Source organism: Erythrolamprus reginae, chromosome 8 (genome assembly GCF_031021105.1).
Source record: "Erythrolamprus reginae isolate rEryReg1 chromosome 8, rEryReg1.hap1, whole genome shotgun sequence".
Lineage (NCBI taxonomy): Eukaryota > Metazoa > Chordata > Lepidosauria > Squamata > Dipsadidae > Erythrolamprus > Erythrolamprus reginae.
In genome coordinates, this window is record NC_091957.1 from 48,487,285 (window position 1) to 48,513,838 (window position 26,554).

Sequence of the window (26,554 nt, forward strand, 5' to 3'; positions counted from 1 at the left end):
CCTAATTGACAAAATTGAACGGGTCCAAAGACGGGCTACAAGAATGGTGGAAGGTCTTAAGCATAAAACGTACAGTATCAGGAAAGACTTCACGAACTCAATCTGTATAGTCTGGAGGACAGAAGGAAAAGGGGGGACATGATTGAAACATTTAAATATGTTAAAGGGTGAAATAAGGTCCAGGAGGGAAGTGTTTTTAATAGGAAAGTGAACACAAGAACAAGGGGACACAATCTGAACTTAGTTGGTGGAAAGATCAAAAGCAACATGAGAAAATATTATTTTACTGAAAGAATAGTAGATCCTTGGAACAAACTTCCAACAGACGTGGTAGATAAATCCACAGTAACTGAATTTAAACATGCCTGGGATAAACAAATAGTATAAGGGGAGACTGATCATGAGGTCTTTTTCTGCCATCAGTCATCTATGTTTCTATGTAGATAGATAGATAGATAGATAGATAGATAGATAGATAGATAGATAGATAGATAGATAGATAGATAGATAGATAGATAGATAGATGATAGATAGATACAGATAAATAGAAAGATAGATAGATAGATAGATAGATAGATAGATAGATAGATAGATAGATAGATAGATAGATAGATAGATAGATAGATAGATAGATAGATACATACTGTAGATACATAGATACATACTATACATACTATAGATACATAGATACATAGATACATACTGTAGATACATAGATACATACTGTAAATACATAGATACATACTGTAGATACATAGATAGGCTACAATTTACTGTTGGCTACAGTTTATTATTGGTTACAATCATTGGCTTCTGCATGCAAACAACATAGGAATCTGGTGAAATGAAACCATTGTATTTTCAAACACATCTCCCTAAAAGACACAGAGAGGAAAAAGGAGATCTTACAGGGTAACTCTTGTCTATTACACAATGTTGACTCACCATTATGCCTTATAATACAAGACAAACTGATGAAAGTGAGCAATATGAATTCTTTTAATCAGACAGAATGTTTGTTATTGGTAGATCATTGTCTTTAGAAAGTTAGAACCCTAAGTCTCTCAACGGCTTATTTTCAACACAAAATTATTCATGGGGGAGGTGTAAATGAAAAGTGGGGAAATTAAACTGACATTGTGGAATCATGAAAAGCAGACTTACTTTACTATTGCGTAATTCATCAAACTTTCCCCTATTTTTAGATGGGTGCTATTTTCACTTCCCTTTTTCCTTTAGTTTCTCAATTTTATCAGAACAGCTGAGATTCCCGCATGTCACAAATTCCATAATTTAGAATAAAATATCTCCAATCCTCACTGTCAGGATAAAGTACAGTACTGTACATAGAAACATAGAAGTCTGACGGCAGAAAAAGACCTCCTGGTCCATCTAGTCTGCCCTTATACTATTTTCTGTATTTTATCTTAGGATGGATATATGTTTATCCCAGGCATGTTTCAATTCAGTTATTGTGGATTTATCTACCACGTCTGCTGGAAGTTTGTTCCAAGGATCTACTACTCTTTCAGTAAAATAATATTTTCTCATGTTGCTTTTGATCTTTCCCCCAACTAACTTCAGATTGTGTCCCCTTGTTTTTGTGTTCACTTTCCTATTAAAAACACTTCCCTCCTGGACCTTATTTAATATATTTCAATATTTCGATCATGTCCCCCCTTTTCCTTCTGTCCTCCAGACTATACAGATTGAGTCCATGAAGTCTTTCCTGATACGTTTTATGCTTAAGACCTTCCACCATTCTTGTAGCCCCTCTTTGGACCCGTTCAATTTTGTCAATATCTTTTTGTAGGTGAGGTCTCCAGAACTGAACACAGTACGTATTCCAAATGTGGTCTCACCAGCATTCTATACAGCTATCTGCCGCAGTACTATTCAGTGAAACGTCATTTATGGGGCCCAGAGATATCTTTCAATGTCTTTATTTGTTTCTTCAATACGTTGCTCAGATCAGTATATTTATTTTCCATTTTGAAGGTTTACTAGGTTTAAAGTCTCTTTGCAGTTAGCCAGACTCAAGTCAGTTTAACATGACACTTCTGCTTTTAAGAGACAAATTTAGCTAGATATTTTGAGATCACTAATGATCTTAATTTTCTGTATTTGTATATGTATTCCCTTTTTAAAGTCCTGTTTTAAAACATAAGCTTAATTGAGCATTCATCATAAAAACCAAATAGATGAATCCCTGAATATCATTTGATACAGACCATGTTCCACGCTGTTTTGAGACTAATTCAGAGCATAAAAATAACAGAACAGCAGAGTTGGAAGGGATTAGATTAGATTAGATTAGATTTATTGGATTTATATGCCGCCCCTCTCCGCAGACTCGGGGCGGCTCACAACAATGGCAAAAACAGTACATAGTGACAAATCTAATATTTACCAATATAATTACAGTTTTAGGTTAAAAAATTCATAAAAGCAACCCCAATATACTGTATATAAAAAACAACACACAATCGAATCATACACAAAAACTACAGTGGCAAGGGGGAGATGTTTCAATTCTCCTATGCCTGAAGGCAGAGGTGGGTTTTAAGGAGTTTACGAAAGGCAAGGAGGGTGGGGGCAATCCTAATCTCAGGGGGGAGCTGGTTCCAGAGGGTCGGAGCCACCACAGAGAAGGCTCTTCCCCTGGGTCCCGCCAGACAACATTGTTTAGTCGACGGGATCCGGAGAAGGCCAACTCTGTGGGACCTAACCGTTCGCTGGGATTCATGCGGCAGAAGGCGGTCCCGAAGATATTCTGGTCCGGTGCCATGAAGGGCTTTATAGGTCATAACCAACACTTTGAATTGTGACCGGAAACTGATCGGCAACCAATGCAGACTGCGGAGTGTTGGAGTAATATGGGCTTACTTATGGAAGCCCATGATTGCTCTCGCAGCTGCATTCTGCACGATCTGAAGTTTCCGAACACTTTTCAAAGGTAGCCCCATGTAGAGAGCTTTGAGGTCTTCTAGTTCAACCCCCTGCTTGTAGCATTTCAGACAAATGGTAATTCAATCTCTTCTTAAAAACTTCCAGTGTTGGAACATTTACAGCTTCTGAAGGCAAGTTGTTCCACTGATTATGTCAGGCCTGGAAACCATTTTGGACTTTGGATATCCAGGTCTGCCACATTTAGTGCTGTGGGAATGGTGAAGGGTGATTGTATGGAGCTGCGGAGATATGTAATCAAAATAACATTCATTTCTCTGAGAGCTAAGGTCACTCTACCCTGCACCTGGAAGGATGTGACTGGGAGGCATCTCCAGTTGGGATGGTGAATTGATTGGACCATGTGATGGACATGTGGGTACAGGGAAAGAGACTTGTACTTTCTTTTGGATGTGGAAAGTCATATCCAGGTTTTTCCAGATGTGCCAATATGACATTTCTAATAAAATGCAATTTTGAGGAAACTCAAGCCTTGGAGTTTTCTTTCATTGGGGGTCTTGCTGACATTACACTGATATTAATCCTGACTCAATTATTCCTTTGTAGAACTCTATCAGCAGCTCCTTGGGCAATTTGTGCCAACTCAGGAAGCTCAAACTGCCCAAGAAGCTGCTTATACAGTTCTACAGAGGAATCATTGAGTCTGTCATCTGCACCTCTATAACTGTCTGGTTTGGTGCTGCAACCCAACAAGACCAACACAGACTTCAGAGGAGAATCAGAACTGCAGAAAAAACAATTGCTGCCAACCTGCCTTCCATTGAGGACTTGTATACTGCGCGAGTCAAAAAGAAGGCTGAAAATATTTACTGACCCCTCGCATCCTGGACACAAACTGTTTCAACTCCTACCCTCAAAACATCACTACAGAGCACTGCACACCAAGACAACTAGAGACAAGAACAGTTTTTCCCCGAACACCATTACTCTTCTAAACAAATAATTCCCTCAACACTGTCAAATTATTTACTAAGTCTGCACTACTATTACTATAAAGGTGATGTATGGTTGTAATTGAATTGGTTGCTTGATTTTAATATATTGGGTTTTTAGCTTGTAGTTTTTTAACTACATTAGATTTGTTTTGTACACACTGTTTTATATTGTATCTTGGGAGCTGCCCCGAGTCTTCGGAGAAGGGCGGCATACAAATCAAATCAAATCAAATCAAATCAATGAATAAATAAATAAATAAAACTAGTTTTTATGAGGTTTTTTCTCATCATTCCTATCACCCATTTCCTCCCACTATGACTGTAGGACTGTAACTTGTTCCTTGTATCCTTAACATTTTTATCAATATTGATTGTTTCCTGCTGCTTACTTGATCCCTACGACAATCATTAAGTGTTGCACCTCATTATTATTGACAAGTGTATCTTTTCTTTTATGTACACTGAGAGCATATGCACCAAAGACAAATTCCTTGTGTCAAATCACATTTGACCAATAAAGAATTATATTCTTTCCTCTCCTCTCCTCTCCTATTCTATTAACACAAATCTACCTTAAAAACAATACAACCCAATAGAGAACAGCACATCTGTCTTCCTTTATGGATAATTGCAGCCTAGTCCTTAAAGTAACATTATACTATTTCCTCCAAACATATATTGCTGGTTAGTTCATATATTGACAAACTCAACCAGTGCAGTATGTAGTACTGACTTGACAGTCTCTATAATTCTATATATATATCTTCAGAAATACACAACTAATGTGTTGAGAAAAAGAGGAGAATAATGTATACCTTTTAAATCAACTGAATCAACTACAAGCAGAAAAACTTTCACATTCACCATATATACCTGTGTGCCATGGGACTATTTATCAAACTAAAGCTGAAAGCCGAAATTTGGAAACAAATGCATACATAAAAACAAATTCCAAACCAAGATAAAGAATATTTAAAGGAGGCCAAGCAATAAAACCATGACTAATAATCCTTTTAGATGTGTTCCTGGGGGAAGTTGTCATACCAAAGTCAACAACAGTGGAATTCAAGGCATGTATCACAAACACATTGCTTTAATTCCTGTGCTGGGAAAGGATTTAAAACTCCAGATTTGATAAATCTGTTTGATTTCGACTGAAAACAAACGCGTATTATTTCCTCGCTGAATGCACATTCTATCTCTCCTCGTGGCATCCCTAGAGTACACTGTTTCTCAAATAGTGGGGCGGGGGGTCCTGGGGGGGCACGGAGAGATGCTGGGGGGCTCGTGACCCCAGGGAATGTGGGTTTTTTTCCCACAGGGAGTAGGAATTTCTTTGCACTGAACAATAGCCCACAGCGCCAAGGAGGAAATATGAAGTGCAGATAACAAACCTTTAAGAAACACCATGAAAAAATAATTAACAGGGATGAAAAGAAAGGAGGAGAGAGACGGAAATAATGAGACAAACGTATGTCTCCTGAAAACTAAAACTTCAGATCATGCAGAATGTAGCTGCAAGAGCTATCATGGGCATTCCCAGATATGCCCATGTTTCGTCAACACTCCGCAGCCTGCACTTGCTGCCAATCAGTTTCCGATCACAATTCAAAGTGTTGGTTGTGACCTATAAAGCCCTACATGGCATCGGTCCAGAATACCTCAGGGACCGCCTGCTGCCGCACGAATCCCAGCAACCGATTAGGTCCCACAGAGTTCGCCTTCTCCGGGTCCCGTCGACAAAACAATGCTGTCTGGCAGGACCCAGGGGAAGAGCCTTTTTTATGGCGGCCCCGGCCCTCTGGAATCAGCTCCCCCAGAGATTAGGACTGTCCCCACCCTCCTTGCCTTTCGTAAACGTTTGAAAACTCATCCATGTCGCCAGGCATGGAGGAATTCATATATCCTTAGCTGTCTTGACTTTATGTATGGTGTGTTTGGGTTGTATGATTGTTTTTTAATAGGGGTTTTTAAAACTGTTTTAATGTTGGATTTGTATATATAGGCACAAGAACAGTTTTTTTCCGAACGCCATCACTCTACTAAACAAATAATTCCCTCAACACTGTCAGACTTTCTACTAAATCTGCACTTCTATTCTACTAGTTTTTCTCATCATTCCTATCACCCATTTCCTCCCATGTTGACTGTATGACTGTAACCTGTTGCTTATATCCTAAGATTTTTATTAATATTGCTTCTTCATTGCTTATTTGACCCCTATGACAATCATTAAGTGTTGTACCACATGATTCTTGACAAATATATATTTTATTTTATGTATGCTGAGAGTACATGCACCAAGACAAATTCCTTGTGTGTCCAATCCCACTTGGCCAATAAAAATTCTATTCTATTCTATTCTATTCTATTCTATATGATGCTTTTACTTGTTGTGAGCTGCTCCAAGTCCGTGGAGAGGGGCAGCATACAAATCTAATAAATAATAATAATTATTATTATTATTATCATCATCATCATCATCATCATCATTATCATCATCATTATCATTATTATAGGGAAATGGGATGAAAGGTATATAGTGGTTGGCTTAACTATGACTATGGTGGTAGACGAGGAAATACCAGTATGTTTACTGTTTCTAAAGATGTTCGCTGCAGACATCATGAAGCAAAATAAATTAAGACGTCACTTAAAACACATTACATGTGAAAAAAAATTGAGTTGGTTTTTTTTTAGCAAAAACGTGCCAAATATTCAAACAATAATCCCAGTGGAGAGTTGGGGGGGGTGCAAAATGTTTACTTCTTCCTGGGGGGGGGTGTTAACAAAAAATAATTGAGAAGCACTGCTCTAGTACAGTGTTTCCCAACCTTGGCAACTTGAAGATTCGCTGGCTGGGGAATTCTGAAAGTTGAAGTCCAAATATCTTCAAGTTGCCAAGGTTGGGAAACCCTGCTCTAGTATAATCTTGTGAGGGTGGCTGGACTGAGAAGGCATGACTAGCCAGAAGCTGCCCAGAACTTACGGTAAATCTAATGCGGAATGGATGAATCAACAGTGTTATTGAGTTTACTAAATATATTGTCAAGCAGGAAAAAATCAGAACCGCACACACACTGAATTCTAGTTAAGCTGATTTATTGCTCAAGTCTATACACAAGAATCTAGTCAACTAATGCTAGATAAGAGTTAACAACCGCTGATGGGAAAGTAACAACTCCAAGCTGATTTCTCTCTTGATTCTGTCCCCAGACTCTGCCTATCCTTCTCCTACACAAACTTTGCTTTAATTCTTGAATAAGTATCCAAAGGAAATTGTTCTGTTGGGCTCTCTGGTACACTCTTCCCAAAAATTCACAGGTACAAATTTCAGACACACACACATTTGAAAATTCAAAACAATGTTCTTTATAATGAAAATTCACTTAAACCAAGCCCTCTTTTGGTATAGCAAAGAGCACTTGTCTCCAAACAAACTGGCAATTTATACAAGTCCCTTATCAGTTCTGTGATACTTAGCTTGCAGCTGTGAGGCAATTCACAGTCCTTCTTCTTTCACAAAGTGAAACACACTTTGCTCTGCTTTAGTTTCAAAGCAGGGAAAAATCAGCACACAAAAGGTCAAAGTCAGTAAAGCAGTCATGAAACACAAGGATCAGATAATCCTCCACAATGGCCAAACCCACAGGCTGCTATTTATAGCAGCCTCACTAATGACCACAGCCCCACCCAACCACAGGTGGCCTCATTTTCTTTGATAATAATCTCTCAGTTGTTGTTGCCTATGCATCACTCTCCGCATGCGTGGCTGTATCATTAACTCTTGTTCTGAATCCAAGGAGGAGCTAGATAATTGATCTCCTTCTGAGCTGTCTGCCCCACTCTCCTCCTCCCTGTCACTCATGTCTTCTTGGTCAGAGGAGCCTTCATCAGCAGATTCCCGGGGGGGGGGACAAAACAGGTCTGCAGCATGTGGAGGTCTCCCCCACATCCACAGTCCTTGGGGCAGGAGCTGGGCCAGAGCTAACCACAACAGAAATAAAACAGCTATTCTAAAACTGTTGAGAAACTAGATTCTGGAGAAAGGGCAATAGTTTCGAAGAACTATTGTATGATAAATACATATAATGTATTTATTTTATTTATTTATTTTGTCAAGTGAACTATTGTAGGACAAATACATATAATTTATTTATTTGATTTATTTATTTATTTTGTCAAGTATCTATTGGTAGTAAACAAAGATATAACAATGTTTACATGCATGATACTAGTAAGAGAGAAGCATTAGGACAGGGGACGGAAGGCACGCTGGTGCACTTATGCACGCCCCTTATTGACCTCTTAGGAATCGGGTGAGGTCAACAGTGAATAGTCTAAGATTAAAATTTAGGGGGTTAGGTGATGATACTACAGAGTCAGGTAGTGAGTTCCATGCATTAATTACTTTGTTGATAAAGTCGTATTTCATGCAGTCGAGTTTGGAGTGGTTTACTTTAAGTTTGTATCTGTTGTGTACTCGGGTGTGGTTGTGGTTGAAGCTGAAGTAGTTGTTGACAGGAAGGACGTGGAAGCAGAGGATGTTATGGGCTATGCTTAGGTCATGTTTAAGGCGATGTAGTTCTAAGCTTTCTAAACCTAGGATTTTAAGTCTAGTTGTGTAGGGTATTCTGTTGCGAGTGGGGGAGTGGAAGGCTCTTCTAGTTTTCTACTAGTTTTCTTTTTAAACCAAAGCAATTTCGTTTGGCGGGCCCCGGGGAAGAGCCTTCTCTGTGGTGGTCCCAGCCCTCGGGAATCAACTCCCCCTGGAGATTAGAACTGCCCCCACCCTCCTTGTCTTTCGTAAGCTACTCAAGACCCACCTATATCGCCAGGCATGGGGGAACTGAGATACCTTCCCCAGGCTTTTATACTTTATGTTTGGTATGTATGTGTTGTTTGGTTTGAAATGATAGGGTTTTATATGTCTTTTTCTCTTTTAATATGAGATTTGTTCCACTGTAACATGGTTTTTATTATTGTTGTGAGCCGCCCCGAGTCTGCGGAGAGGGGCGGCATACAAATCTAATAAATTATTATTATTATTATTATTATTATTATTATTATCATTATTATTATTATTATGCTGAGCTATAGGGAAACTGATTTACACTGTCATCATATACTCATCCAAGAATAGCTGCAGAAAAGAATTATTAATGTTTGAGACAAAAAGCTAGCATTACAACAAACTTAACAACAAATTGCTCAACTTTAAGCACAGATGATGACTGTGAAGATAGTAAGTTCTGGACATTACAAAATTAAATTGGGATGCATGTTCAAAAAAAGTGTCCAATTATTTTGGAAAGATACTAGGCTCCTCATCTTAAGGTGTTAATAGCTTCTTTCTTGTTCCAAAATAATTGGTAGAACTGAAGTTGTGTGGTCATTTTGCCGTTTCTTCCCAAGATGACGGCTGTGCCAAGGATTTGTGTTATCCACGTGGGAACCAGTCAAAACCAGAAGGAAGCGAGAAATGGCTGCCCACTCCTATCTGAGCTGTATCTGTGCAAAGTGACAGGTTAAAAGATTGCCAAACTTAGAAAATTAGTTTATTGAATTACCACCCCACTGAATTATGTGCAAGGCAGTTGCCAAGACAACTTCTTCACTTACATGGCCAAAAATAAATTAGACAAACTTTCTGTTGAAGCATATTTCTTGAATATTCATATAAACTGAAATGAATTCAGTTATTAGAACTCTAAAATCCAACTCTTGAAAAGCCAGTTTCCAGCGACCAGAGTGGGTCTTCTCCGGGTCCCGACAACTAAACAATGTCGCTTGGCGGGACCCAGGGGAAGAGCCTTCTCTGTGGCGGCCCCGACCCTCTGGAACCAACTCCCCCCAGAGATTAGAATTGCTCTCACCCTCCTTGCCTTTCGTAAGCTTCTTAAAACCCACCTCTGCCGCCAGGAATGGGGGAATTGAGATACTCTTTCCCCCTAGGCCTTTACAATTTTATGCATGGTATGTCTGTATGTATGTTGGTTTTACAATAGGGGTTTTTAACTGTTTATATTGGATTGTCATATGCTGTTTACTACTGTTGTTAGCCGCCCCGAGTCTACGGAGAGGGGCGGCATACAAATCCAATCAAATCAATCAAATCAAAATCAAATCAATCAGTTTAGGATTTTTCAAAATCTTTGTACTATAAAATCAATGCTTTTATTTATGACTTACAACTACCATATATTTCGGAGCATAAGATGTACCAGAGTATAAGACATACCTTAGTTTTGGGGGAGGAAAATAGATGGGGGCGGAAATCTACCCACTAGGCATTCATCTGACTAGCATCCTTAGTCTTGTCAGTTTCAGCACATTATTTTATCCCCTGGTTAGGGCTAGGGGGGGGGGAAACTTTTTTGGAGGGAGTAGCAATAAAAACAAGCCTGCAAAGACTCTTAGGGCTGAAAAAAACCCTTCTTCAGAGAGAGGAGGAATGAAAAAAATTCTGCAAGATTGTTAGCACCACTTTAGGGCTGAAAAAAAATTTTCCGGAGGGAGTAGCCATGAAAACAAGCCTGCAGAGACTCTTAGGGCTGGAAAAAACCTTCTTCAGAGAGAGGAGGAATGAAAAAAATTCTGCAAGATTGTTAGCACCACTTTAGGGCTGAAAAAATTTTTTCCGGAGGGAGTAGCCATGAAAACAAGCCTGCAAGCCCAAAAAAGCCGGGAAGATTGTTAGCACCTTGTTAGAGTTGGGGGGAAAAAGGCTACATTTGGAGTCTAAGACTCACCCAAATTTTAAGCCTCTTTTAGCAGGGAAAAAAGTGCATCTTACCCTCCCAAAAATACAATAGTTCACCCAAGACTGACATCTAGGAAATGCTTCCTTAGCTTGGTAGAAGACTCTGAACAACATAAAATTCAATTCAATTCAATTCAATTTATTAGATTTGTATGCCGCCCCTCTCCGTAGACTCAGGGCGGCTCACAATAATAATAACACAATATATGACAAATCTAATCATTAAAAGTCATTAAAAAAAACTTATTAAAAGAAAACATACACTCAAACATACCATTCATAAACTGTATAGGCCCGGGGGAGAAGACTCAGTTCCCCCTTGCCTGGCGGCAGAGGTGGGTTTTAAGAAGTTTACGAAAGGCAAGGAGGGTGGGGTTTATTATTATTGTTGTTGTTGTTGTTGTTGTTGTGAGCCGCCCCGAGTCTTCAGAGTGGGGCGGCATACAAATCTAATAAATTATTATTATTATTATCATCATCATCATCATCATCATCATCATTATTATTATTTATTAGATTTGTATGCCGCCCCTCTCCGCAGACTCAGGGCGGCTCACAACAAGAATAAAACAATATACAACAAATCTAATAATTTAAAAGTCACTAAAAACCCTTATTAAAAAGCAAAAACATACACACAAACATACCATGCATAAACTATATAAGCCTGGGGGAAATGTCTCAGTTCCCTCATGCCTGACGGCAGAGGTGGATTTTAAGGAGTTTACAAAAGACAAGGACGGTGGGGGCAGTTCTACTCTCCGGAGGGAGCTGGTTCCAGAGAGTCGGGGCTGCCCCAAAGAAGGCTCTTCCCCTGGGTACCACCAAACAACATTGTTTAGTCGACGGGACCCGGAGAAGGCCAACTCTGTGGGACATAACCAGTTGCTGGGATTCGTGCGGCAGAAGACGGTTCCGGAGATATTCTGGTCCGATGCCATGAAGCACTTTATAGGTCATAACCAACACTTTGAATTGTGAATTATATAGGGTGTGTTCCAAAAGTAATGCAATTGAATTTCCTGCGCCGCTCCTGTTGGTCAGAGTGGGACCGAAGCACTTGGAGTAGGTGACGGGGACACTAAGCTTTGCTGTGTAACCAGTCTCAGTGCTCTCCAAGCTGTGGAAGCAGCAGGACGTCAGTTATTGTAAACCTCTGCGCACCGACCGTGTCACGAAAAAAATGGAATCGGAAATTTCAAGTGAACTTTTGCAATATATAGAAATTGAACCTGATTATTTGGACAACGTCATCGCTGGTGATGAAACCTGGGTTTCTGATTGCGACTCAGAAACAAAACACCAAAACTCTGGGTGGCACACCGACCAGTCCCCCAAGCCCAAAAAGGCAAGAATGAACGAATCAAAAGTGAAAACAATGCTCATTGTCTTTTTCAACAGTAAAGGAGTGGTCCATAAGGAGTTTGTTCCTTGAGGACAGACAGTTAATGCTGCCTACTACGTGGATGTGCTGGAAAGACTCCAAAAAAGGGTCATCAGGACGAGAAAAGACATCTCCGCTACCTGGAAACTCCATCACGACAACGTGCCTTGCCACAACGTGCAACGAGTCCACGAGTTCCTGGCCAAACACCAGGTGCCAACGCTGCCCCACCCACCCCTATAGTCCTGACATCACACCACCTGAAAGGAACCCGTTTTTCATCCATAGAAGACATCCAATCAGCCGTGATGAAGACCTTGCGAGAGGTCCCCGAAGACGCCTTCCAGGACACGTACCGGTCATGGCAGAGTCATTGGAAAAAATGTGTAGATGCCCAAGGACAGTACTTTGAAGAATTTTAAATGTTTGTGCAAATCTGTTCAATAAATTACTTTTTGAAAAAATTGCAAAAAATTATGGAATGTGCAGAATTAGACATGATGACAAAACGCTTGAATAATCAAGTAGAAACAGAATTTTATAAAATATGGGATAAAGTCTACGAATGGTGGAACTTTAAAAATAGTATTAAAAGTTAAAGAAACAAGAATTTAGAACTTTTTGAACTTATTGTTTTGAAATTTTATAAGATAAAGTAGTTTAAAAATGTTTATAGTATGATGAAGTTAGATGTGTTATTCATTATATTATATTTTTTGAATAAGTATTTTATAGATAAAGAAATTTAATTAACATAAGAATATAGAGTTAAATTCAACAAGTATCTAATATAAATGTGTGCTATTTCTGTATTGATCTGATTACAGTTAGGTTTTTATTTTGTGTAGTAGTTAGACTTCTAAGATAAGCGGAGCAATGGCAGCTCCTTGAGTGCTTAATGTTGTGCGTCTTTGTTTGTCTTTTTTAAAAGTACAATAAAAATATTTCAAAAAAAAAGAAGAAGAAATTGCATTATTTTTGGAACATAACGTATATTTGACTACATTTTTATTGCTGTATCTTTTTTGTATTTTTATTATGCTGTAAGCCACCCTGAGTCCTTCAGGATTGGGCGGCATAGAAGTCAAATAAATAAATAAACAAACAAACAAATAAATAAATAAATAAATAAAATAAACAAACATAGAAACATAGAAACATAGAAGACTGACGGCAGAAAAAGACCTCATGGTCCATCTAGTCTGCCCTTATACTATTTCCTGTATTTTATCTTACAATGGATATATGTTTATCCCAGGCATGTTTAAATTCAGTTACTGTGAATTTACCAACCACGTCTGCTGGAAGTTTGTTCCAAGGATCTACTACTCTTTCAGTGAAATAATATTTTCTCACGTTGCTTTTGATCTTTTCCCCAACTAACTTCAGATTGTGTCCCCTTGTTCTTGTGTTCACTTTCCTATTAAAAACACTTCCCTCCTGGACCTTATTTAACCCTTTAACATATTTAAATGTTTCAATCATGTCCCCCCTTTTCCTTCTGTCCTCCAGACTATACAGATTGAGTTCGTGAAGTCTGTCCTGATACGTTTTATGCTTAAGACCTTCCACCATTCTTGTAGACCGTCTTTGGACCCGTTCAAAATGTGGTTCAACAATGTAAACCAGCAACTATGTGGTTCTTGTTGCTCTCTGAGCTTGCTTGTTTTCTTACAGATGTTTCATTACCCAAATTAGGTAACATCAACACTGCTGGTGACGTTACCCAGTTTGGGTAATGAAATGCCTGCCGGAAAACAACCGAGCTCAAAATATACCAAGGAGCCCCTTTCTTTAACTTCTACATATTTTAACCTTGCAATGTACATTTTAAATGTTATGTCATCTGGTATTGTCTTCTTTTAATTGCGATGCATCTGACATGATTTTAAGCAAACAACGCTTGGTCAATCAACGGGATTTTAGCTGCGTGGTTTCTCAATGCTCACTCCCCAACGCTTAAAAAAACATAAAGAAGTTTTCAAGGTGAGTTTTACTTTCTTGGGCAATACAATGAATACATGAGACTTTATCGGGAGTGTTTTGTGAGCCTTGTGCTGCTGCTTTCTTCCAAGATACGGCTGTTTTCTCCAGGGATGAAATTCAGCAGGTTCTGAGAGGTTTTGGAGAACCAGTAGCAGAAATTTTGAGTAGTTTGGAGAAATACCACCTCTGGCTGGTCCCAGAGTGAAGAGGGAATAGAGAATTTGCAATAGCCTTCCCCCAAGAGTGGGGAGGGAATGGGGATTTTGCATTATTTATCTATCTATCTATCTATCTATCTATCTATCTATCTATCTATCTATCTATCTATCTATCTATCTATTAGATTTGTATGCTGCCCCTCTCCACAGACCCAGGGCGGCTAACAACAGTAAAAAGACAATATAAATAAATCTAATATTAAAAGTAATTTTAAAAACCCCAATTTAAAGAACCAATCATACTTACAGACATACCATGCATAAACTATATAAGCCTGGGGGAAGGGAATATCTCAATTCCCCCATGCCTGATGACAGAGGTGGGTTTTAAGAAGCTTACGAACGGCAAGGAGGGTGGGGGCAACTCTGATATCCGGGGGGAGTTGGTTCCAGAGGGTCGGGGCCGCCACAGAGAAGGCTCTTCCCCTGGGTCCCACCAAACGGCATTGTTTAGTCGATGGGACCAGGAGAAGGCCAATTTCCAGCCTTCAGAGTGCCTCCAGGGGGTGGGGGAGATGTTTTCACCCTCCCCAGGCATATTATTATTATTGTTATTATTATTATTATTATTATTATTATTTATTAGATTTGTATGCCGCCCCTCTCCAAGGAGTCGGAGCAGCTCCCAACAAGGAAAACAATACAATGAATACAAATCCAATATTTAAAAACAGTTTAAAAACCCTTATAAAAAACAATCATACAAACCAAACAAACCATGAATAAATCTCAATAGCTAAGGGGTGTGCTAATTTCCCCATGCCTGGTGACATAGGTGGGTTTTCCACAGTTTACGAAAGGCAAGGAGAGTGTGGGCAGTCCTAATCTCCAGGGGGAGTTGATTCCAGAGGGCTGGGGCCACCACAGAGAAGGCTCTTCCCCTGGCATTGTTTAGTCCAGTGTTTTTCAACCAGTGTGCTGCGGTACACTAGTGTGCCGTGAGACATGGTCAGGTGTGTCGCGAAGCTCAGAGAGAGAAAGAAAGCAAGAGAGAGAGAGAAAGAAAGCAAGAGAGAGAAAGAGCGAGAGAGAGAAAGAGAACAAGAGAGAGAGAGAAAGCAAGAGAGAGACAGAAAACAAGAGAAAGAAAGCAAGAGAGAAAGAAAGAAAGAAAGAAAGAGAAAGAAAGCAATAGAGAGAGAGAAAGCAAGGGAGGGAAGGAGAGAGAGAGAAAGACATAGAGAGAGGTAGGGAGGTAGAGAGAAAGAGCGCAAAAAAGAGAGGAAGGAAGAGAAAGAAAGAGGGATGGAGAGAGAAAGAAGGAAGGGAGAGAAAGAGGGAGGGAGAGAGAAATAGAGCGAAAGGGAGGAAGAGAGAGAGAGAGAATTTTATTGTCTAAACGTTTTTTAGCCCCCACACTCCCCCCGCTCAATGTGCCCCAGGCTTTCGTAAATGTAAAAAATGTGCCGCGGCTCAAAAAAGGTTGAAAATCACTGGTTTAGTCGACGGAACCCGGAGAAGGCCAACTCTGTGGGACCTAATCGGTTGCTGGGATTCGTGCGGCAAAAGGCGGTCCTGGAGGTGTGGGCACCCGAGGGGGAAAGGTTCACCATCACTGCCTTAGCAGTGAATGGCTGTGCATAGAGGATTACCTTCATGCTGATCAAAAATACAGCAAATTGCCAAACTACATCCAGCAGTGATGGTGAAGACGCCACCGTTTATTCGGCTGAAGGTTCTATTGTTGTAACGTCCTGCATTTATTATTACTGCGGATTTTATCTAGGTTATAGAAAATATTCTGCATTATTGTTTATTTTTCCATTACAGTTTTTATGTTTCTACTTTACGCTTTCCTTTGATGTATGCATGGCTGGAGGAATGAAATTATTGGTAAGTCTAAAAGGGTAATAAATAATGATGCAAAGTAGTAAAAAAAAAAAAAAGGACACTACTGATTTTTTTTCTTATTTCTGGCATAATATTCTTCCGCAGCATTTGGGAAGGGGAGTTGGAGACGAACCATGAAGGCCCCTCACCTAACACAAAGAATGGACAGACGCCCAAACTCAAGTGTTTATTTACTTATTAAGAAAATGTATATAGCCACCCAGGGTGGGGGTTTCCTGCTTACCTCGCTACCTGTTGGGCAATTCCTATTGTGGCTGAGGGCTAATCTGACCTTTGCTCAGACCTTGCTGCAGGGAACTTTTGCCTATGAATAGAGCTATCTATCTCTTAGGTGCTGACACCTACAAAGAAATGTGGGGGTTGCTTTTTGTCTCCAAGAGTACATTTCTCCCTTTACGGAAAATATAGTATTTTTTAATATTTCCCAAAATATTTCATTCTTTTAGAAGAGGGGTGGGTGCTAATTTTCTAAAATTCAAACGTGGATATAAGTAGCTTTGTGTACTTGAATACAGTTCATTTCCTTGGAACCTATACAACATCTCGGACATTAACACCCTCAAAAATATCCAAATATACTTCACCAGAAGAGCCCTTGACTCCTCCACTCGAAACAGAATACTCCACGAAACTAGACTTACAATCCTGGGTCTAGAAAGCTTAGAACTACGATGTCTTAAACATGATCCAAGTATTGCCCACAAGATCATATGCTGCAACGTCCTGCCTGTCAATGACTACTTCAGCTTCAACCACAGCAACACAAGAGGACACAACAGATTCAAACTTAATATTAACCGCTCCAAACTTGACTGTAAAAAATATGACATTAGTAATCGAGCTGTCGAAGCGTGGAACTCATTACTGGACTCCGTAGTGTCATCCCCTAACCCCCAACTTTTTGCCCTTAGACTATCCATGGTTGACCTCTCCCAATTCCTAATTGGTCAGTAAGGGGCATGCATAAGTCCCCTGTCCTATTGTCTCTCCTATATCTCTCCTAAATATTTTCTTCTATTCCTATATCTTTTGTTCTATTCTTTCACGGATATATTTTATTCCTATATCTTCTCTTCTATTCTTTCCTTATTATATTTTACTACGCGTACATCCTCTGTAACCTTCATTGTGTTTTGGACAAAATAAATAAATAAATACATGATTGTGGGGAGATTGTAAAGGGATGGGAAGAAGATTTCGGTCTATAAAACAAAATAAAAAAAATCAGAAGGGAGAGAACATGAGTTTGTTGGTAGCTTATCTCATAAGGAACAACTTGGTCCAGGAAACCGCTCTGTAAATAAGGGTGGAAAATTCCTCTTGCAGTTTCCTAGGTTTTAAAGTTACCTCCTCCAGATTAGCATTAAATATATGTTAGGGAAATATGTGTCATTTTCAGTCTTGCTCACCTCTTTGTATCACATCCTAAGAGTTTGTACCAAGTTACATGAAAAACTTTTCCATTAATAGCACAGATTCTTTTTTTTTTTAAATGTAATTCAAGGCCACAGCCAAGAATCCACAAAATAGAATCAAAATAGATTCTCCTCCATCCATGATCTAGGTCAGTGTTTCTCAACCTTGGCAACTTGAAGATATTTGGACTTCAATTCCCAGAATTCCCCAGCCAGCGAATGCTGCCTGGGGAATTCTGGGAGTTGAAGTCCAGATATCTCCAAGTTGCCAAGGTTGGGAAACACTGATCTAGGTGTATAAATCTCTGCCCTTTATTCTTGCCACTCGACACCACCCTTTTTCCCGAGACTGACTCATCCCTTCCCATGCGTCCTTTATTATCTGTTTTGTTTACAATTAGCTTTTCCATCCACAAACTGCAATCAAAGTTGCTGCCCATAGAAACACAACAAATAAAACACATTACTCAGAGAGACACTCACTGCACAAGCTAATTCAAGGAAGTATGTCTGGCTCTTAAATATCACATGTGACCCTTACAAACTGTGAGAAAGGTGGTTATTCTTTAACTAGGCTCTGATTTTCAGCCAATGGGAATTTTGATCTCAGGCTTTCACACCCCTCTTGGATCTTGCATTATCTATGTTACTGTGTAGCAGTGATGGAGAACCTATGGCATGGGTGCCACAGCTGGCATGCGGAGCCATATCTGCTGGCACGTTAGCCGTTGCCCTAGCTCAACTCCAGCATGCATATATGTGCCGGCCAGCTGATTTTTGGCTCACACAGATTTGTTTACTTATTGGATTTGTATGCCGCCCCTCTCCGTAGACTCGGGGCGGCTAACAACAGTGACAAAAAACAGAATGTAAAAATCCAATACTACAACAGCTAAAACCCCTTGTTATAAAACCAATCATACATACAAACATACCATGCATAAATTGTAGAAGCCTAGGGGGAAAGATTATCTTAGTTCCCCCATGCCTGACGGCAGAGGTGGGTTTTGAGGAGCTTACGAAAGGCAAGGAGGGTGGGGGCAATTCTAATCTCTGGGGGGAGTTGGTTCCAGAGGGCTGGGGCCGCCACAGAGAAGGCTCTTCCCCTGGGCCCCGCCAACTGACATTGTTTAGTTGATGGGACCCGGAGAAGGCCCACTCTGTGGGACCTAACTGGTCACTGGGATTCGTGCAGCAGAAGGCGGTCCCTGAGATAAACTGGCCCGGTGCCATGAAGGGCTTTATAGGGCATAACCAACACTTTGAATTGTGACCGGAAACTGATCGGCAACCAATGCAGACTGCGGAATGTTGGTGTGACATGGGCATATTTAGGGAAGCCCATGATTGCTCTCACAGCTGCATTCTGCACGACCTGAAGTTTCCGAACACTTTTCAAAGGTAGCCCCATGTAGAGAACGTTACAGTAGTCGAGCCTCGAGGTGATGAGGGCATGAGTGACTGTGAGCAGTGACTCCCGTTCCAAATAGCTCTGGCAGGGCGTTTTTTGCTTCCAGAGAGCCTCCAGGGGCTCTCAATTCAATTCAATTTATTATATTTGTATGCCAAAGACTCTATAAATTGAAAAATTGCACACAGCCGGGGGGGGGGAGGGCAGGCTTTTCTCGGCAAAATAAACAAATAAGCATTAAATTTTTCATTTCAATTTTCATATCATTGTGTTCAGGAAAGTTCAAATTAGTATACTAGCAAAAAAGTATTCAGAAGACCATTCCAGTAGCTAGAACCAACCCCTTTATACTCCAGGTCAATATGACCCGGAGGACTACAAGTGTTATAAACATTTTTTTATTCATTTCATTATGTTCAGAAATATTCAAATTAGTATGCCAATGCCAAAGATGGTCAAAAGAATTCTGATTTGGCAGGCTATTCTATCTATAAATTGAAAAAAGTGCACACAACCATGGGGGGGAGGCCCTTTTCTGAGCAAAATAGAAGACTCCCCCTGGCCCCTGGCATTTTTACTCTCCCCCGGCCCTAGAGAAGCTTTTTGAACCTGGGGAGGGTGAAACACGAGCCTACTAGGCCCACCAGAAGTTAGGAAACGGGCCCTTTCCAGCCTCTAGAACAGTGATGGTGAACCTTTTTTTTTCTTTGGGTACCAAAAGAGTGTGCACACAATTCAATACCTGAGGAGGGTGAAAACAGCTTCCTTCATTCCCCCAGAGGCCTTCTGGAGGCTAGAAATGGCCTCTTACCCCCCAACTTTTGTTGGGCCCAGTAGGGTCACATTTTGCCCTCCCCAGGCTCCAAAAGCTTCCCTGGAGCCAGGGGAAGAGCCTTCTCTGTGGAGGCCTCGGCCCTCTACATCCAACTCCCCCCAGAGATCAAAACTGCCCCCACCATCCTTGCCTTTCATAAATTGCTCAAGACCAACCTATATCGCCAGGCATGGGGGAATTGAGACATCTCCCCCAGGCTTATATAGTTTATGTACAGTATGCTTGTGTTGTATGATTTTTAAATGATGGGTTTTAGATAATTTTTAATATTAGATTTGTTGCATTTATTAGATTTGTTGCATTTATATTGTTATAATTGTTGTTGTGAGCCGGCATACAAATCTAATATATTATTATTATTATTACTAATATTCTATATTCTGAAAAAAGTACTTTGCGCATCCATACTCAGGATTAAAATTATAGAGAACCATGAAACCGTGTTTTTTTTTCCTGCAGCCTGATATTATATATAATTAAAGCACCTTTCATTCTGTAAATGACAGAAGCATAAAGTGTAATCAAGGATGAGAGATTATTATTTACGGTTCCTTTCTCCAATAGTGAACAGTAGCAAACACTTCCTGCTTACTTCTATTGGCCAGTTATAAATTCTACAATATACAATGAGTTTATAACCCTGTTCACCAGCAATAATTATGTCTTCAAGCATGGCATGTATTTATTTATTTTTAAATCTTAGGATGTATAGCCTTTGGGGTTTGGCTTGTTTGCTTTTAATTGTTCCTCTGTGTATATCCAAGGAAAAGCCATAGGCCTGAACCCAGGTGTCTTCTGTTAACAAAACTGCAGACAAAAGGAGTATCACATATTCATCAATAAACTTATGCATGGCTTTTCACATAGCTTTTATAAACACTTAGATTTTATGCACCAAAAACAAATTCCTTGTGTGTCGACTCCCACTGGGCCAATAAAGAATTACTGTATATTCTATTCATATAGGTTTTGGCTTTGTTTTTTTTTAAAGTCTTGTGTTCTGTTCTGTTTAGAACTTCGTCGCCTCAAACATGACCTAAGCATAGCCCATAAAATTATATGCTACAACCTCCTTCCAGTCAACGACTTCACCTTCAACTTCAACAACACACAAGCACACAACAGATTCAAATTCAATGTAAACCGCTCCAAACTAGACTGCAAAAAGTATGACTTTAGCAATTGAGTAGTTGATGCTTGGAACTCTACCAGACTCTGTAGTGTCACCTCTTAACCCCCAAAACTTTACCCTTAGACTGTCCACTGTTGACCACTCCAGATTCCTAAGAGGTCAGTAAGGGGCGTGCATAAGTGCACCACTGTGCCTCCCATCCCCTGTCCCAATGTCTCTTTATGTCTTACTATCATCATGTATATGAATATTACTATTTCTAATGTTCTTCTCATCTTTTATTCATGTATGTATGTATATTAATATGATTTTTCTTCACATCCCTGCATTATGTACTTGACAAAACAAACAAATAAATAATAAACTGAAGTCAGGACCCACAATTTCCTGCTGTTCACAATGTCACATGCGCATCTTAGTCATTAGAATTTTAATAGCCTGTAATTTAAAATACGGAGTATCTACTTTGCTGTCTTAATTACAAGTTGCTTGTTGGGAAAATTAAGTTTTAGCTTTGCTTGATACATTGTGAATTACTGTTGTTACATCTGTAGCTTAAGGCAATGTATACAAATACTCCAAAGTTTAACTTGCTATTGACTAGGAATTTCATTTTCACCTCCTCTTTCCCAAAAGATCTCACTTATGAAGAAACCTCAAACCTTCCTTTAAACCAGGGGTGGGCAATTAATTTTGCCATAGGGCCGCATGAGAAATTGGGATGGTTTTAGAAGGCCGGACTAATATAATTAACTCAGTTCTATCCAATACTGTATATTATTGGGTAGAACTGAGTTAATTATATTATAATTATAAATTATATTATATATTATATATTATGTATTATGTATTATGTATTATATATTATATATTATATATTATATATTATATATTATATATTATATACAGTATTATATATTATATACAGTATTATATATTATATATTATATATTATATATTATATATTGAACACCCGGTTCTTATCTAGAAAAGTTGGACCGACCTCCGCGGGCTGGTCATAGACAGCGGGTCGGCCACATCCGGCCCTCGGGCTGCATCTTGCCCAGGTCTGTTCTAAATACTGACTTACTTGCCCTGTTATTACTTCACCTAATCACTGGTAACACAGAAAATACTCAAAGAGGATTTACACTCCCAACCTTTTCCAGATAGTTTATTCTTAGAACACTACTGGGTGGGGGATTGGGGGCGAAAGAAAATACAGAAATGGAAAAAGGGAAGTTTTAATAGGAAAGTGAACACAAGGACAAGGGAGCACAATCTAAGGTTAGTTGGGGGAAAGATCAGAAGCAATATGAGAAAATATTATTTTACGGAAGGAATAATAGATGCTTGGGACAAACTACCAGCAGACATGGCTGGTAACTGAATTTAAACATGTATGGGATAAACATCCTAAGATAAAATACAGGAAATAGTATAAGGGCAGACTAGATGGACCATGAGGTCTTTTTCTGCCATCAATCTTCTATGTTTCTATGTCCTGAGTCTGAAAATGCTAGACAACCAAATTATTTGGCCTCCAACTTCTGTTTATCATAGCCTGCCTGCTGAGATCATACTTTGGAAAATTGCCAACACTACTCAAGACTTCATAAGAGATAAACATTAAAAATAGAAATGTTCAAGTCATAATCTGTCTGTACTTCAGTCCTCACAGTCTTGTCGAATAGTACATGTGCCCCTTAATAGCAATGGGATTGGAAAACCAGGTATCGTTTTTTGGGTTTCTGATATCACACCGGTAAGAAATTCCTAGTCAATAGAAGCAAGGTGAGAAAATATTATTATTATTTTATTTATTTATTTATTTATTTATTTATTTATTTATTTATTTATTTATTTATTTATTTATTTATTTATTTATTTGGATTTGTATGCCGCCCCTCTCCGAAGACTGAAAGAGTAGTAGATGCTTGGAACAAACTTCCAGCAGACGTGGTTGGTAAATCCATAGTAACTGAATTTAAACATGCCTGGGATAAACATATATCCATCCTAAGATAAAATACAGGAAATAGTATAAGGGCAGACTTGATGGACCATGAGGTCATTTTCTGCCGTCAATCTTCTATGTTTCTATTTTTCTAAAAATCAGCAGTGCAACTATTAGTAAGATGTGTGCAAGAGTGAGAATGGGTTGGGCACAGCTTTCCAGAGGCCTGAGTTCTGAAACCCAAACACTCTTTATGTTCTTGCTTAAAGCAGTAGGCTGAAAATTGGACTGAAATGTCCAGCCCTACTTCACCTGCCCATGTGACCAGAAGGATCTCCTACCAATATGTCTTTCCAGATACCCAATATGTTCAAGTTGGTATACCTAACCTAGAATATATTGTCCTCTAGATATTACTGAACTAATAAAACAAAGTGAATTACAACTTCTCTATAAAGTCAAAACTAGTGGAAGAAGTAGCAATCACTTTCTCAAAGCACCGGTATGTTTAAAACACCTTATCTAACACTTTTTTCCTCCCCTTTCGGAGAAACTTAATTTTTGAAGCAAGCTCAGCAGCTACACCTTTTAATAAACTTTGTTATCACCTGCTTTTGTGTAAAGTACAAATAAAAGGTGGATCAACCAGACGCTATGGAAAGTTCCATCCTCCCAAGCTGCTTCTGTTTACCAGTTGTTGAAGGCTACTTCTACAGAAGCGACCTTCATCAACCTGATAACCACCAGATGTGTAGGGCTTCACACTCTCTATTTTTGTACACCAGGAAGGATGGGTGCTGAAGGCCACAGGGGCTGGAGAAATACTAGCTGAGGGTACTCATATCTCATGGACCATGAGGTCTTTTTCTGATATCAATCTTCTATGTTTCTATCTAGTCTCCCCTTATACTATTTTCCTGTATTTTATCTTAGGGTAGATATGTGTTTATCCCAGGCATGTTTGAATTCAGTTACTGTGGATTTACCAACCACATCTGCTAGAGGTTTGTTCCAAGTATCTACTACTCTTTCGGTAAAATAATACTTTCTCACGTTGCTTCTGATCTTTCCCCCAACTAAACTCAGATTATGCCCCCTTGTTCTTGTGTTCACTTTCCTATTAAAAACACTTCCTTCCTGAACCTTATTTAACCCTTTAACATATTTAAATGTTTTGATCATGTCCTCCCTTTCCCTTCTGTCCTCCAGACCATACAGATTGAGTTCATTAACTCTTTCCTGATAAGTTTTATGCTTGAAACCTTCCACCATTCTTGTAGCCCGTCTTTGGACTCGTTCAATTTTATCAATATCTTTTTGTAGGTGAGGTCTCCAGAACTGAACACAGTATTCCAAATGTGGTCTCACCAGCGCTCTACATAGCGGGATAACAATCTCCCTCTTCCTGCTTGTTACACCTCTAGCTATGCAGCCAAACATCCTACTTGCTTTCCCTACCGCCTGACCTCACCGTTCACCCATTTTGAGACTGTCAGAAATCACTACCCTTAAATCCGTCCCTTCTGAAGTTTTTGCTAACATGGAGCTGCCAATACAATACTCAGACGCACCCGTGATCACACCAACATGGAAATGATGCAACCTATGTTCAAGACCTCGCGATGCAATTACATAATTTCATCCCCACTCGATGCGTGTGTCATCATTCTGATCTCACTGCGACTGGTTTGTGGAGCAAACACATCTGGAGAACACTAGAGTGAAGAAATCTCTTCCAGAAGACACAAACACCAGACCATGGAACAACCCAGGCTACTCTGTAACACAAACAAGTAACAACAGTGAAACACAAGTGCCTCATTTTCTAACACACCCCTCAGCCAAGAGAGCTAGGAATTAGAAAAGTTTAAAACTCAACTTTTCTGGAGAACCAGAGGTTGTGAATACTGTTGGATGAGCAACACAGGACAAAAAGACCAAGTAGGTGATTTTCAATCAAGTGTAACTAAACCCATGTTTTAGTATAATCCCCAAATTCTATCATTCAGGCACAAGCAATAGAGAGCGATTCAGAGAGGCCGGGTACACAGACTAGCAAACTCGGAGGCTTTTGGTCTATCAAGGTAACACTGGTTCCTGTAACAAGCGAAATGCAAGCCACAATTGTCCAACAAGGTACCAAAACCTGCTTTGTTTAGCCACAATTTATGAGAAGCAACAGCAGGCCTGATTCAAGAAGCATCCTTCGAAGCCTCTCTGGCTTCCACCACAATTTCCTGAGTTTCACCCAACCAGGAAGCCCTGGTTGTGTCATGCAACAAGTTGGGTCACAAAGATTTCCCTTGGATTATTATGCACCAAAGTGGCTTAGTGGCTTCTGCCACGGTTTTCCGGGGTTCACTCAACCAGGAAACCCTGCTTGTTACATGCAACTAGAAAGTTCAGGATAGTTTATTAGGATTTCCCTTCGATTATGCATCAAGGGAAGCCTTAGTGACTTCTGACATGATTTCCCTGGGTTCACACAACCAGGAAACCCTGCTTGCTACATTCAACTAGAAAGTTCAGGTTTGTTTACTAGGATTTCCCTTGGATTATTATGCATCAAGGGAAGCCTTAGTGTCTTCTGCCCTGATTTCCCTGGGTTCACACAACCAGGAAGCCCTGGTTATTCCCTGCAACCCTGAAAACTCGGGTTGGCTTAGCCAGGATCTCCCTGGGGTCAATGCAAGCCGGGAAGCGCTGGAAGACTAGCCACATCTTGTAAAAGGGCAACTGACCCGACTTGACCCGCTTCTCATGTAACGTCTGAACCCGCAAGCGAGTCTCCCCCCACTCCGCCTTCTGCACTCACCAGTTTGGGTTTATTCTTACTCTCCTCCTCCGGGGGGCGTCCCCCGCCGCTGCCACCCCGCCTCGGGGTACCTTTCCCCGACGGGTCTTCCCCTCCGGCCCCCTGGCCCTCCATGCCGCCCTGGTGCTTTCTTTTCGCTGGCCGCCTTGCTCCCGGCTCGCCCGCCCCGGCTGTCAGGGTGCTCGGGAGGCGTTTCTGCGCATGCGCCGCCCAGGCCGGGAACGAGGCGGCGAAAAGTCAAGCATCCTCCCAGTCTCTCTTCTCTCTGTATCCCTCCCCCCAGGGCTGCGGGAGTGGGCCGCCAGAGCGCAGGCGTACATGCGCGCTCAAAACACCACGTGCCCCCTCTTCTGCGCAGGCGGGCTCTTCAGAGCCGCCGAAGCCGCCCCGTTGGGCTGCTGCCCTCACCTCAAGGCTGGGCAAGGGGGACCCGGAAGCGCCTGTGAGGAGAGGGCGCTAGAGAGACAAACCTGGCGGAAGTCAGAGCGCGGGCTGGAGAGGGGAGGCAGGAATTAGAAGGGGCAGCATTACACAAGTTGGGAAGGCTCTGGAAGGCTTTAATAAACTCCCATCAGCTGGAAGTGGTTTTTTTAGGGGAATTCATGGTGAAACCCATCTGTTTGCAATAAATGCAGATCCATGTGAATAGAATAGAATAGAATTATTTATTGGTCAAGTGTGATTGGACACACAAGAAATTTGTCTTGGTGCAAAGGCACACCATACGTGTGGCTGTTTATGGAGAACCCCAAAGAGTTTGGGGTTACAGTATATAGGTTATATATCGATATGTACTATGTTATAAATTAAAGCAGACAAATGCTTTCCACCCGCCAACTTCGTTGACCCCTGAATGGATATCGGGAACCTTCAGTGGTTTTTGGA

The 26,554-nt window shown here is 40.4% G+C and overlaps 1 protein-coding gene across 5 annotated transcripts in view; it reads right to left on the reverse strand.

Annotated features, from left to right (window-relative positions):
• The window catches only part of DIAPH2 (diaphanous related formin 2), a 372,666-nt gene extending 346,767 nt beyond the window's left edge, over positions 1 to 25,899 (reverse strand). For 4 of the 5 annotated variants that reach the window (XM_070759878.1, XM_070759876.1, XM_070759875.1 and 1 more), the window contains exon 1: positions 25,670 to 25,861. In XM_070759878.1, coding sequence (XP_070615979.1) covers positions 25,670 to 25,783 — 114 coding nt within the window. In that variant the 5' untranslated portion in view covers positions 25,784 to 25,861. Of the gene's footprint in view, positions 1 to 25,669 lie in introns of all 5 variants that reach the window. The other variant, XM_070759879.1, reaches the window with a different exon arrangement.
• Positions 25,900 to 26,554: the final 655 nt, after the last annotated feature.